General features: G+C 41.0%; 1 protein-coding gene across 1 annotated transcript in view; it reads left to right on the top strand.

Annotated features, from left to right (window-relative positions):
• GFRA1 (GDNF family receptor alpha 1) overlaps nt 1-15,362 on the top strand; it is a 143,575-nt gene that overhangs the window by 80,653 nt on the left and 47,560 nt on the right. Inside the window, exon 4 of the mRNA XM_005237568.4 lies at nt 7,512-7,851. Coding sequence (XP_005237625.1) covers nt 7,512-7,851 — 340 coding nt within the window. The remainder of the gene's footprint in view (nt 1-7,511; nt 7,852-15,362) is intronic.

The raw sequence follows: 15,362 nt of genomic DNA, 5'->3' as shown, positions 1-15,362 counted from the left end.
TATAAGCCGGAGAACAGTAGTTATGTTAACATGGTAATTAATCAAGTCTGAGGAAAAGAGGAAACAAGTTGTGAATTCAATTCTGCAGTAATAAAAAGAAATGCTGAAAGTTGCCCTGTAAATTGGCATGACTTTGGTAAACAGTCCCTCACTGTGTCTTGAGAACTTGTGTGCAGTAAATCACTTCTCATGGCAACCGTGTAGGTTTGAATATTTTCACAGGTTTATTCTGTATTTCTGTGTGTGCTAGTTCTTTCTCAATCCTATTGACTTAGTATTTAGCTAATAATAAAATACTGAACTGTATAACGTGAGAGCATATGCAGTAAGACATTTTCATTTTGAATATTTTAAGAGGAAATTAATTATAAGAACTCAGCTGAAACCGTGGCGATAGCCTTCCACATCACAGAACCAGCCTCTGACTTGGTACAGAGCATGAATTGTTTATGGAATGACTGAGATCACTCCCTTGGAAAAAAAATATATTCTGTATATGGTCCCAGTTATGCATAATCCATCCCTAATGCTAGTGCACTGCAGATGCATTAAAATGACATTTACACCCTAAAACTTTGGAGTAGAATTTAAATAATCGGTGCAGTAATGTGAGAAACAGTGACTGGATCAGTTTGCAACAATTGAAAGTTCCTTTGTTTATCAGCTTCTGGGTTTATTCATACATTTCTGCCTCCTACATGAGATACCTTGGACAGAAGAAATGAAAGTAGCATTAAAGAACCAAATTCTTGAACTTAGATTATTGAAAATTCAGTGTAACTCTAGTGAATAAAATGAATTTAACTATGCTGGCATGAACGTAATGCAAAATTGCTGTCCTTAGTGCCACGTGGAAAATTAAGGACCCTGGCATAACCTTTCATTAGATTTGTAGCAGAAATGAAAGGTGATGGATCAGGATATTTCGTATGGGTGAAGACAGAATTTCAGCAGCAGACCACAATGTTGCTAACAGAGGGGAGCAGGACTTGCTCTTCCTCCCTGTTCTCATGCAACAAAAATTTAAACCAAGTCACTGTAGGGTTATAAGACTTTTACATAACTGTAAGGCTAGCAGATGTCCCTCAGCCCACCCACAGGGCACAGTCACCTCCAAGTTTCTGCTCTGCCTTTCCCCATTCTTCCCCAGAAAAGAATGTAAAGATCAAAGGAAATCTTAAGGCATCGTTTTTTCCCTTTGTCATCAACACATATCCAGCATAGGAGCTGCAATTTCTTGCAACCTTTATCTGCAGTGTCTATGAAATAGACCTGGAAATGGTCAACTGCAGGTGGCAGGTTTTAACGCTAAATGTAGATGAATTCAACTCAGTTTTAGAGCCCAGATCCAGTGGTGATCTTGGGCAATGCAGAATGCAGCACGTAGGGCATGTGGCCCTCTTAGGAGAATTAAACTTCCAGAAACAAAACGAGATAGATTTATCCACCTAAAAGTCAGGAGCCCCTGCATCCAGGTGATATCTGAAATCTTTAGCAGGATGCTCAGAATCTTTATGAAGTGCACAGGGAATACTGTGTAAAAACAAACAAAAAAAAAGAAACCACAAAAACAAACCCCAAACCACCCCCCCCCCCCAAAAAAAAAAAAAACCAACCCCAAAACAACAACCAAAACCAAACAACCCCAAAACACCAAAACACCAGCAAAACCTCCTGCACAATATATGTCTAGATGGACAATAAGAAATACAGAAACTGAGATTTGCTGGAAGACTCGGGACCTGAGGAGCCAGATTCACAGCCTCAGGCAGGTGCATCTGTGCACACAGCAATCAGTGTATGCTTCTGAGAGGAGAGCTCCGCTGTTCTTTTAATGGGCATCGAGCAGAAGATGTTGTAGTGCTTTAATCATTAAATTAGTGCTCGGAATAGTCTTTAAGGAAGTGGGATGCCTTTACTCTCTGCTCTTCTCTATGGCCTGGGAGGGCACCCTATGGATTAAGCAGCAGCTTGGTCTGGAAGGAAGGGGAGGAGCCGTGGTATAGAAAGGGTTATTTTCTTTTAGAAGAGATGAGAAGAAGAGAGCACAAGTGGGATCACGCCTCTGCAGACTTACAATTAAGGGAGTCATCTTCGGGGGGGAATCCTGGCTTCCAGTCATTGCTCATGTGAGAGAGAGAACTCTCTCTCCTGGGTGCAGGCCAGAACTCAGCAATCTGCCTCCCGGGGAGAGCTCTCATCCTTGGGCTGAAGCATCATGTTCTCTCCTGTGTTTTGCAATATGTACTATTTCCCATGCACCTTGTTGAGAACACTCTACAACGAGGTGGTTGGAGAGCCCTTCTGGGAAAGGAGAACAGTGGTTCTGAATCTCCAGGTCAAGGAAGGCATTGAACCAAAGTCTTCAAGATCCTGGCTGATGATTCATTAGTGGAGTTTCATAAAAAACAAAGGCCAGGGTGCTTTGAAAAAGGCTTTGGGTGTAGCAGTTATGCATAACATAGTAGCTGAGTGAGGAACACTTCCAGATCACATCTGCTGGTTCATACTAAGCAATGTAAATGTTCTGGATCTCTGTGGGGCTTGGACAGGAGACAGTCCTTACCTCCTCAAGTAGATTTATGGGTGCTTTCAGAAAAGATTTCTAGGGACCTGTGGAAATTGTGTTATCAAAGACTTACAAGACTGACCAGGAATGTAAAAAGTTCCAGCTTTGGTCTCAAGAACCTAAAGTCTCGGTTTTGGCAGTGTTGTTTGTTTAGGTCTTTTGTTGTTCCAGCCCTGTGTGTGCCTTTCTACACATGGGAGTAAGTCTCATCCTTGTCACCTGGTGCCATCAACTGTAATTTCAATATGCCCCTTCTTGTATTTGGTAGTACTCCGAAAGTCCTGGTTATAGCTTGATGTATTAATTTTAATTTAAAAAGTAGACCACCTGCTTATTATGATTATTGAAAGGGTTTGAACTAGGCCTGACAGTTCTCTAAATGCTTAGTAGAAGACAAGTAGAACCTCAGAATAATCTGTGCGTCGGCCTCACCATTTCTCAGGGATGACTCATTTTTAATCTGCCATTTGGGATTAGGAACAATTTGTCCCGGAAAATGGAGTGTTTATTTGAATCCATTAAAATGCAGATGACAATGTCTCCCATGCTTTCCTTACTTTTTAATCTGCTTTTCTTACAAAACAGGAGTACTTCAGTGAACTACCTAGTAGCACTTTAGTTAAAGTGGGATCATGGTTCTCTTCTCTGTTTTGGTTTCTATATGTCATATTCTACACCTGTGTTGGAATAGGCTCATACCCATGTGGTCACCTCTATCAGTTTGTAATTTTGGCTTCCATCACATTAACATTTGCTACTCTCTTTACAGCATTCCCTTCACTAAAACTGCTAGAAAACCTACTAATGATAATTACTTGCAAATAGTAATGGTAATTTTAATGGCAACCTCAGCAACTTGCTTTTTATATGCTGTAAGAAAATTGAAAACTAAGTGTCCATTTTTACTGTGAAATAAGAATCTTGTAGAACAAGTTTAGTCCTTTTGCTCCTTCCATCTAGTGGGAGCATGACTGAGAAGCTCCCAATACCCATTGAGAATCCCTTCTTGTGCACCATGGGGTTAACAGGAGTTGAAAGACAGCCAAAGGCTCAGGAGGTGCAGAAATGAAATAGAAATGGAAATGCAAGGAAGTTGAAAGATTAAGAGGATGAAACATAAGGAAGATCACACGGGGCAGAGGAAGCCCTATTAAACTTTAGAAACATCTCTGGATAAAAGACTGGAGCATTTGGCTGGATGCTTTCTGCTGCCGCATGGGAGCTTGAGTCCGGAACTGTTCTGCAGCTCTAACAGTGTTGGGCCAGGGTGGGGATTTTCAAGAGAGAACAAATATGAAGGTGGTTACGCCTTATACTATAACACAGGGCCTGCATTTTCATCAGCAAATTTATCAGTTTATCAGAAAAAACATCTCAGCTGGCATGCACGTGTTGGTGACCCACGTGGAGGCAGGGTCCCACGTAAGCCAGTTACTGCTGCCCCAGAGATTCTGCAGATGGAGTACAGCAAACCGCTTGCCAGGAGGGTGTGTTTGGGCATCCTCATGCCGTGGGTGTTAGGAGCTGCTGCTTTCCCACCAAGGCAGTAGCTCCTGGCGCTGGCCGTGTGCTGCCGTGACTCTGCCTGCACCACATCAGGGTAGCGCCCATGGCAGCAAAGCACCTTCGGCTACGGGTGACTTCTGCTGGGAGGTGGCGTCCTGGTGTTGGCAGATCCGTGCCGTGGGTGGGAACCAGTGCCTTGCACACAGGCACAAGGCATCACTTGCTACCTGCCTGGAAGTAACAGACCTTGGAGTCTGCAGTGATTTGGCAGGAGGGGAGAGCTGCATGGTTTGGCAGAAATGCCCAGAATGGGCCCAAGGCAAAGCAGACTTGGGAGAGAGGAAGCTCGGGGTAGGAAGGTGATGGTGGTGGCAAGGAATTGCTGCTGGTTCCAGGCTGCTGCTCCGACCACTCTCAATCCATATCCAAGTGCCCCAAGAGGAGGGAACTGAAAAAGGATCTCCTTACACAAACCTTTCCCAAAGGATGCTGGCAGGAAAAGTAGCTCTGGAATAGATCCATTTGCTCTTAACATAGTCAGTACCTAGTACGAGCCAAACTCCTGCCTGCCTTAATAATTCAAGCTTTGCAGAACAGAAGCTGGGTGAAATTTTGACCTTATATATTACTGCTGTGTAAGTAATCCTCAGAAACACTCTTAGCATTGTTAACTGTTTGTTGTTACCACAGGACCTAGGAATAATTATGTGCTACTTTTTCAATAAAAATAAAGGATAAAGTGTCTTCTGGATTGTAAGTTTTACATTAAAATGTGATTTAAAAGCTTGGAAGAAGTTGGCATTAAAGAGAACAGCTGGTTTAGACAGTCTTTTTTTATTCAAATGCAGTTGATGCATCTCTCTTACATGTTGCATGTTATTCTTGTTTTTAGAAGGTAAAACTAATTTGTGTAATGTGATGATAAATATGCCAGAAACAGTATCTAGAGACATATGTATCAAAAGAGAAAAGGCAAGTGGCATGTTACAGCCAGGGCTATTTCAAAAAACCAACACCAGAAAAACCTGGTCCATGTACAGAGTAGAAGAATGTGAGTCTTGGGTAGATATTAATTGCATGAAAGATATGAATATGTATAACGATTGTTTGTGAACAATGTGCACCTAATTCAAATTTCATCCAAGATTAGCTTTCACTGCTTTTTGTGCTGTCAGTGAATTGGCTTATGCTCTGCTTTTTAAAAAGATTGATTGACCTGTCTCTTTTGATTTTTGAGGTGTTCATGTTCATGGTGCTTTTTAATTCTGTAGCAGCATTTGTTACATTTTGGACCCTTAATGGAAAACATGTATGTGATTATTGGCAAAGAGTTGCTTTATTACACCTTGGGTGTTTTTTTTAAAAGCGTGCTTTATAATATATTGTATAGTAAGCTGATGTCTGTATTGCAATGCCTCATTCGGTGGTCTTCCACAGAATCTTGTTTTAAAGAGTGGAATTCAGCAGTTGACTCCCAGGCACAAATAACCATGTAATTACTCTGCAATCACATAGTAATTAGTATGTACTATTCATATATTGCATAATTATATGCCTTGCAGATTACATAGCAATTATATTTGTACTAAACATATAATTCTATATACTGTATAAAAAAACTTTGAGAGTTCATAGTTAAGATTATAGTTGTACGTTAATGAATTACAACATTTTATATAAAAATGTTACGGTTTTATGAGAGGGTTGGATTTTGGACATCTCATCTCTTCTGCATCTGGTATTGCTTCAACTGTGGTAGGCTGCTATTATAAGAAATGCTTGGCTCTGTTAATTTATAGTCAAATGTTGCATGTTTATAATTTTGTAATTTATGAAGGTAAGAAGGAAAGAGTTGCAGTTTATTGTGCAAGAAACTGAGAATGGGAAGGACTTGGAGTGTGAATATTAAATGTCCAAAGGTTAAATGTACAAACCCACTGAATGTAGTTACAGCATATTGCTAGAGTGAAAAACAAATCTAATGCTACTTATGCATTGCATTATTTCTGGGTAGCTAAGATACATGGGATAGTAGCAGGTGATATATTTGTATAATGCTAAGCGTGTGTTAGCATCCAAGGCCTGTCTTGGGCACAGTCAATTCAAACAAGCGCAGTGCCTCATGTGCAGCATGTCAGCCATGCTGTGTCATCTTTTCCTGCTACGGAAAAAGAGAATTGGAGGCACAGTGGCAGAAGAACGGAGAGGAGTGGTATTGAGTTGTAGAAGCGCTTTGAACAGAGTTTTTGGGAATAGGTGAAAAATCTAGGAAAAGAGCTTTTTTTAAGAGGAACTTAGAGCTTTAGATAGATTGAGATGTTTTATCTTTGGCCATCCCCCCTAAGAGGTTGCTGCAGAATTTAGGTATTTGCAAAATGTTTTGTTCAACTTGCAAATTCTGTAGCAATGGGAGGTTAATGTATTTTCTTGGATCTGTGATGTTGACTTTCCTAATATCGAAAACAGCATTATAATTATTCTTAATTGAATTTTGCATTCTAATGCTAGTTGCCTTCATTTTCAAGCAAAGCATATATTGGGTTTTAATATCTGGATAAAGTATTGCAAAATTAAATGTATAATTATAGTCTTAACATTTATCTGAATTCAAGTTTTTCTACAACTTCTTGTAGCATGTGCATGTGTGTCTGTGTGAGAGACAGACATACTCCTTGTTTTAAAATGTTTCTTTCCTAGTAATTTATTAATTCTACGTCAGCTTCTTCAAAGCTTGTAAACTTCATAAAACTTCCAGGGCTCAGATGGCATCTATAGATCTTATAAAAGTGGCTTTAACTAAGCATCGAGGTTATTTATAGGCCCTGTGTGGGTAGCCTCACAGAGCCCACAGTTGTGGGGCTGCACCTGCTTTCCCTCCTGTCTGGGTGCTTTACCTCAAAAGCTGTAGTAACAGGCACGTGGCTTTTACATTCTGCAAAGTATGCAAATTACATTTCAGCGTTGTTACCCAGTGTGCACACTAAATGTCATTTATGCTGTTCAAGGAAAAAGTAAAAAGTATTAGGGCTTTATCAAGCCAGGGTTAGGAGCCCACGTCCTCACTCCGTTCTTGCGTGATGGGCCAAATGTATTGCTTCCCATTTACCAGTGGTTTTAACAGCTTTTTAGTGAGGCCAAGGCTTACCCAATGTTCATCCTGCATGTCCGCTACCATGAAGATGAAGTGTAGCCTGCCCGCTGTAATCATCATTTATTTGCCAGCGTTCTGATCTTAACACATGCCTGTGCTGTCGTTCACCCGTTAAACCATTACCCTAGGAAACGTGAGGAGTGAGTGGTCGCAGTTGCTGGCGCTGAAAGTTTTGTGTGTAACAAATACGTAACCAGGATCTCATTAACAGTGAAATGAACGCAAACATCAAACCACAATATAACTGTGACGCATTTCTTACTGCTGTTGTGTTGTTTTTTCTAGTGGAGCCAGTACTTTCAAAGGGGAACAATTGCTTGGATGCAGCAAAAGCTTGTAACCTAAATGATACCTGCAAGAGGTTCAGATCTGCTTACATAACCCCCTGCACCAGCAGCACGTCTAATGAGATCTGTAACAAGCGGAAATGTCATAAGGCCCTCCGGCTATTTTTTGACAAAGTCCCCCCAAAGCACAGCTACGGGATGCTCTTCTGCTCCTGTCGAGACGTAGCCTGTACAGAAAGGAGACGGCAGACTATTGTTCCTGTGTGTTCATATGAGGACAGGGAGAAACCAAACTGCCTGAATTTACAAGAATCCTGCAAGAAGAATTACATCTGCAGGTAAGATAGCACATGGCAGGGGAGTGATTGATGAGGTACCAGAGAGAACCTTTTGGTACTGCTGGATTTGCCCAAGGGTCAGAATATCCACTAGGGAAAAGGATGAGTCAGGGGAAAAAAGCAAAAGCCTAGGACATCCTTAACAGAGCAACAAGCCTGCATCTGGTCACAGGGTGTGCCTTCTCCAAAGATGCTACTCCCTCGCACCATGGAGGAATCCTTAAACGCCTGGTTTAATTTTTACGGATTTTTTGGTTGGAAAAATTTTCATTAGGTGTCTCTATGAAGTGTCTCAGAAAGATTTTTATGTCCCATTAGTTGCAAGGGGAGAATAAAATTGTTCATTGTGATGGGATTTATTTTCATTTGATCTTACATGTGAGCACTAATAACTGGATACAAGCCACGTGTTAGATTTCATAAATGCTCACAGTGCACAGAGTACCTGTGGGGTTCTTCATTGGAAGAAAAGGAGTCCACGTTTGTAGACTAGATCCCATTATCTTTGCAGATCTCTTCTGGCTTTGGAATTGTTTTATCTCCCCGCCTCCCCCAACAGGAGTGGTGGGCTGGTACAACTGGGGGGTCATTGATTCACTGCCCTAATTCCCGGCCTTTCCTCTGGACGTTGCTTGTAGGGCACTGCTTCACAGGGCACCCTGCGTCCTTTCACCTTCACCGAGTTCCCTGCAGAGTGTCACACAGCTCTTATTCAGTGCGATACATCCATACATACACACTCCTCCGCCCTTAGGAAATGCTTTATTCCTACGTAGCACTGTGTGTGTTTATATTAGAATGTTGTTGTGCTAATGTCATATTTATGAAGTTATGCCCAAGACACTTGCTCATTTCTAATGTGTCAGTTCCTTGCAGATTATCCAATTCTAGCAAGCAAGGAAATAAACACTATTGTTAAATGTCAAGGACACTGAAGATATGATATCAATCTTAATAGGTACTTACATATGCTGGGTAAAATATTTACTTTGAAGTTTGTTTATGAGACCTTCACTGCTGATCTCAGGTCTTTAGCCCTAGCAACTCCGGTGTGCCCGAGCGTTGTTCGGAGGTGAGGAGGTGAGCAGCACCCTACCCTCGGTGACTCAGAGGAAATCTGCAGCTGGTTTCCTGGTGACCCAAATCAGAGCAGATTTATAGTAGACCAAAGTTCTCATTTTGGTCCAGTGACTTGCTTTCAGCACCTTCCAAGTTGATGCCATTGCAGTTTATGAAAGCTGGATATGCGTAGTCTCAGAACCACCTGTTTTCTATTTCCATGTTGTGCCGTTAGTCTTTTTGCTTATATATATAGTCTTCCCTATACACAGGCCCTGTTAATTAGTAAAGTTACGCTCACTTTACTGTGACTTCTGCCAAACATCCAGTGTGTTACAGTGCCAACGAAATGGGAGAGATGATTTTATAGACTTCTTCCTATTATCCAGGCTGTAGTGTTCAGGAATTGCTTAGTTAAATTAATGTCATTACTTCTCTCATGACTGTGTTTTCCTTTGGTCAGCTTTGATCTAATGTTGCCTCAGCAGCTAAGTTTTTAATGGCATTTTGTACAATTTGACTTCACGTGTCTGGTGGTATGCTTGCTTTATTGCAATGCTGCAGAGGGAAGCTTGGTAAAATCTCTGTTCCCCTCGCCCTAAGTTGCAGCCAGCACTGAGGTGAAAATAGGTTTCATTACAGGTTCTTTTGCTTTAAAATGCCAAAATTAACAAGTTCGCTCTCTTCCAAGGCTTAGTGGGACCTGGCTGTGAGGGTGAGGGGCAGCACTGGTACAAGGGAGCAGGTGGGCAGCTGCCTGCGGGCTCTGGGGCAGAATCAGTGAGTGCAGCACTCGGGTCCTGTGCCTGGAGGCACAGCAAGCTTGATGGGTGGCTGAGAGCCATCTCACCTAGGTGTTAATACCTCCTGGGCCGACTAAACTGCTAGTGTATTTAATAGCTTCCCTCTCTGCTGTTATGGAGGGGAGGAACCGGCAGCAGAGCTGTTCCCGCTTATCCATAATTTGGTAAAAGACATTTTGTCTCTGTGACTTGTGCACTTAGAGGGAGCTGGTGTGATTTGTTCCCCTTGTCCCACAGGAAAACAAGGACTTGGGCAAGGGAGGAGAAAAAGGGGAGACGATCTCCTCCCTACTATTGAAAGTATTGGCACTGATAAATCAGTCCTCATAGTAATTCCAGATATGTTTAGAATAATTTAAAACAGTAGTCGGTAGGTACCTAATTCTAACTCTGAAAACTTGTGTTTCATTTTGAAATCTGAAAGAATATCTAAATGGGAGAATAATTTGAGGGTATGTTTTGCCTGCTGTGAAACCAAGTCATTTAGCAACTGTTATTTGCATGCCTGTTACATCTATTAAAGCTTCTTCGTAATGCTAGTTAAGGGAGACAAGTTCTAAAGGGTTTCTGAAAGTACACTGACAAATAGTTTAGAAATGCTGCTTGCTTAGAAAAGCAAGATTTGAATCTGCCCATATTCTGTATAAAATGTCAACTGAGTCTGTCCAAACAAGTATTTAAACATCCAGTTGTGGATACTCTTTCAAAGCTTTGTCCTGGATGCCTGTATCACAGAATCTGTTTTTGAAACAGTTAAGAGCAGGGAAATGATTTGGCCAAACTGCAGGTACCGTTAACTGAGATGGTAGGATGCTTTGCTTAGATTAATGACTAATTAAGAAAAAACTGTCTGTTGTATAACATAAACTCTTGACCGAGGGAAAGAGACCAGAAACGTTAGAAAATGCAAGTAAGTTCTGATTTATGTGAACAGTCCTAATTTTTTAGCTTCAGCAGAATACTGAATGGCTCACTTTCATTATCATTTCTCTGCTGCCTCTGCTTGTATCTCAGTCCATATCCAGCTTTGAAATGGATTGGAGTCTCTCAGGCATGTCTGTCAATGCTCACTGAAAAGAAAAGCAAAACAACAAAGGACAAAAAGAAGCCATTAGAGTTCCTTTTTATTATGAACATAAACAGAACTTCTAAGGAAAGTCAATAGGCTGTCAAAAACTTTCACCAATGATGTTGTCCAGGAATAGCTCAAACCTCTGAGGAACCTCCTGTTCTGATCACCTTAGCCACCAATTAAACTTCAGAAAGTTGACTGGCATATTTAAAAAAAAAAAATTCTGCTGTAAATGTAGGGCAGTGTGCTTCATTTTTGCCACTGTCACATTTGGCAGTATTTCAAATACTATTTTCTTTGAGTAATGAAAGTGTGAGTCATTAGTTTGGTCTTTTTAGTAATCTGTATTTTGAATCTGCGTGCTTCCTCTGTCTCCTGGATATGTTCAGAAGGCGCTGATCAGCATGATAATGATACAGACACATTATTTATTAAAAGGACAGTATCAATTCAGTCACGTGCTGTGAAGATCTGAGAAGAAGGGTAGCATAAAATGAGGCATTTTTTGTTAATATAAGAATCTAGTAAGAGCCTGTATGTTGTCCTCCACAACTACCATGTTCAAAATGGTTGGTCAAATCATTGAGGCTCATTTTTAAGGTGAAATAGTCAGAAAGTTGTTCTTGACTAGTTTCAGAGGACAGCTGTTTGGACCTTTCTTTTTGGCTACAATACATACTGTTCTTAATGTTTTGCCTTTAGTTCTGTAAAAGCACATGTTGCTGGCTACAGCTATTTGATACTAAAACAAGAAAAAAGAGATAAAATAGCTGCATAATATATTTAAATAACTTTTCCTCGTGGGATGTCTGAAGGATAATAATGAAATGTCCTATTGGGTTTCAGTAGATAGGTCATCTCCCTGAAAATACAATAAAGATATTGTCAGCACTGGGTATTCAGAGAGCTAAATCTTTATAAATGTGCTTTCATTGGTGTGTTCTTATGTCTTAACCAGTTTCTGGTCACTTATCCTATCCAGTCTTAATTTTGTTGCAACCACCCATTTAATTCTATATGAAAGCTATCTTCGTCTACAGGTGTAAGAACACTGTGAAGGTATTCAGACATTTTCATCAGTGTGTATGAGTTCATCCACACAAAAAGCTAGAACAAAAAATCAGCTGCTTGCTACGTTTCCTGAAAACATAAAAAACTTGTCAAGAAATTATTTTTTCTTCTTTGTGTTCTCTTGAACATTTTAAATGATAATTTATCGTGGAAGGGGAGTCACTGTATCCGTGCTCCTTTTCCATAAGGCATGTGCAAACCTGCAAGTGCTTTATACCAGTACCGGTTTGTAAAAGCGGCTTCTCTGTGTTAAGGCTTCTGAGCTCTTCCTGCAACACACAGCTTTACTGCCTGAAAACCCGACGCCCCCAGAGAGATTCGCCAGAGGAGGGGGTGGTTCAACACTGTAGGAAAGTCTACAATGAGACGTTATAAATGTGCAGTCTTTTGTCCTGCTATAGGAGAGAGGAGCCCAGCATCTTGACTCAGGAGTGAGCCTTCTTCAGTCACAGCATTAACAAGTAGCAGGGAGGGGTGTGCTAGGGGGATGCAGTAGGGGAAGCAGAAGAGGGGAAGAAAAAATATGCCCTTTCCCTCAAATTTTCTATTTGTTAGACTTCTCTCTCATCTTCTTCACTTCCTCCCTTCATTTTTTCTCATGCCTTTCCCTCTTGCTTAGTCTCCTTCCATCTCCTCTTTCCAGACCTGTCATTATCTGACTTTCACCATCTCCCTGCCGCATTTGAATTCTTTGACAGCCACTTACAGTGACTCCTCACCTGCTCCTCGGCCTGTTCCTTCCTCCCTCAGTCTCTTGCCACAGTCCAGTGATCATCTGCAATTCAGCAAATGAGTGGGAAAACATAGGTGCTGCCTCCCTTTCTGAGCCTTGTAGCTTGCAGTGGTTGCAGTTCAGCTGGCCAGCTGCTAAGCCTGACCGCTCAGTCTGGGATGGGCTCTAGCTTTACATGTTAAAATGAGGCTTAATTGTTATTTTCATGAAGGACACAGTAGCATTGTATGGTTCTGTATAACAGCACTGGATTTACATCCCTCCGGGGTATTTATATCAGTTTGGCACTCAAAGCTGTCTGGCAACTCCTTGAGATGATTGTTTTGCTGTGGGTGTGCAAAACCAGGACAACAACATAGTTTCTATAATGCTGTTAAAGACGTTAAAACAGGGACACTCTTGATTTCTGGAGACCTGCAGGCTATGTCTGTGTTGTGTGTTTGGAGACTGAGTCAGGGAGTGGGTGAAGAACCTCATGTGCTGCCTGACTCACCCTCTACTAGATGTAGGATGTGTGCAGAGTAGTGGGGTTAGCCCAAGCTCAGGCTGCCTGCACGGCCTCCCTGCTTGCTCCCTGCGTGGCATCAGGAAAGCTCGCTTCTCTGCACAGTGCCAAGTGGGATAGGAAAAAAATGTAAAGCTGCCTTTTGGCCCATATACTGTAGGACGCCCACAAGCTCACCTCATGTCTATAAGCATAGCCTGAATTTGAAGAATGATTTTTATACATACACGCATATACAGCCATGTACCTGTATGCATATATGTATATATTGCTAGAGGTAACATGTTTATTTAAGTGAAAAAAGCCCAGGTATTAATTTGTGTTAATGAATTAATAGTGAGGGGTAAAGACAGTTAAGAAAATTCAAAAAATGGGATCTGGGGGAAGGTGGGACAGAAGCTGGTGTGCTCTGCAGAGAAAATGTAATGGTGTAGTAGAGTATGTGTGTGGGGAATTACTAGCCTGGAAAAAAATATTAATGCAGTCTCTGCAAAATCATCAAAACCCTTTCAAGTCAAGGCAAAGTAAAGATAGAAAATGCTGCAATATCATATTATTTTCTTCCTTTCTAGTCCCTTACATGATTCATTACCTTGATGTCTTCTGTTAGCAGAGTAAAATAGAAAGTGTTATTCTCCTCTCCCCCCATAAACAAAGGTAATTTTAAATTTCTTCTCTCTGAATAAAACTCAAAATGAATCAATCAGTTCCTCCTTAAAACATACCCATAAAACCCTTTGGAATCTCAAAATCAGAACACCCAGCAAAACAAGACTGCTTTGTCCCTGTTGAAGTGTAGATGGATGTCATTCTGTGGTGCCAGGATCTGCTTGGCCAGTCCTCATTTATACTCTGTTCTGCTTAAGAAAGTCTTGAAGATTAAAAGCTTGCAGAGAGATTGACATTTCTCCGAAGGAAGCAAAGATGCAAAGCTATAGTAATTAGAAAAATGGTTCAGCTTTATTCCTGCACCCAAATTTCACATCCCTTTGTGCTTTAACGATGAAGAGAGCCTCGTGCGCGGGGGGGGTTATGCTCCGAGAAGCAGTAACTACACGGCATTTTTATACTGAGGTCCCTTGTCAGACAAGCTTGAAACTCTTGGAGCAGCATCCCTTCAGTCAGCTAGAACCTCTGCTGATTCCTGCAACCCAGTCTCCACGAAAAGGGAGTGTAATTCTTTTGTGCCCATTATCTGTAAAACACAAGTTATGCCTCAGCATTGTCAGAGCTGTTTTGCTCAGTTTTGCATGGTGTAGCCTTGGCAGTATCCCTGCCGTGGCTCAGGTCCTGCTAGTCCTTTCTGGTTACTTTTAAGGTTAAGAACAAACTGTGGCACTGAATATTCATTATTACTTGTCTACAGGGTTGAAAAAGTGGAAGAGGAAATAAGGTATGTCTGTATGAACACACAGCAATATAAAATAACCTTGGATACAAATTATTAGAGTTTTATAGACTGGTTTTAGATACCCTGCCTGCCACGTCGGTCCCTTTTTTAGCCAAAAAAATTCAGTGGGCTGAAGTTCTCACAGCCACCACTAAACTTTAGCTCTAAGATCTTGGGGGCATTTGTGTCATCCAGATGTGGTCCTTCATCTCTGTGTATCATTTTGTCTGAAAAGCCTTGTTTTGTTATTCTAAGTGAGAAAGGAAAACTGCCTGTATCGTTTAAGAAATAAGAAGACTACAGATGAGAAGGATGAGCCAGGAAGGGATTTACAGCAGGACAAATGTGACCTATTTTGTTTTGTTTGTTTATTGGGAGGAACGATTAAACTGCATATGTTAATTAAGAAGCTTCACCCACGTTTAGTAAAAAATACTGAAATCCAGGAAAACTAAATTTGGTATTAAACTTTAATGGAGGTCTAAATTTAGAGCTACTCATGTTCTTAAGGGTAAGCAAGCACTTACTGGAACCCCATCCAGCAAAGTAATTAAGAGTGCTGCTACCGCTGATTTGTTGAATTGTTAGTTGAAAGGTTTTTGCAGAGAGGAGTTTAGCATCCACGGGTTTGCTTGAGTAGTTTCCACCCACTAATCTGTTAAATCTGTTGAAGGGAAGAGTTTTGATCCTTTTTAATGTACACCTAGTCACATTTGGCTAAGTTGCTCTTTCTGGGGCAAATAAAAGGATGTATATATCGCATACTAGCATTTTCTTTAATAAATCAAAATGTTTTCTCATTTACCTCAAACCATGTATATGCTACAGGCAAGAAGCTGCTCTAAGTTTAATGCAAATAACAGAGCTATTATATCAAG

Source organism: Falco peregrinus, chromosome 1, assembly GCF_023634155.1.
Source record: "Falco peregrinus isolate bFalPer1 chromosome 1, bFalPer1.pri, whole genome shotgun sequence".
NCBI lineage: Eukaryota > Metazoa > Chordata > Aves > Falconiformes > Falconidae > Falco > Falco peregrinus.
Note: the sequence above shows the minus strand (reverse complement) of the source record. Positions and strands in the feature narration are given on the sequence as shown.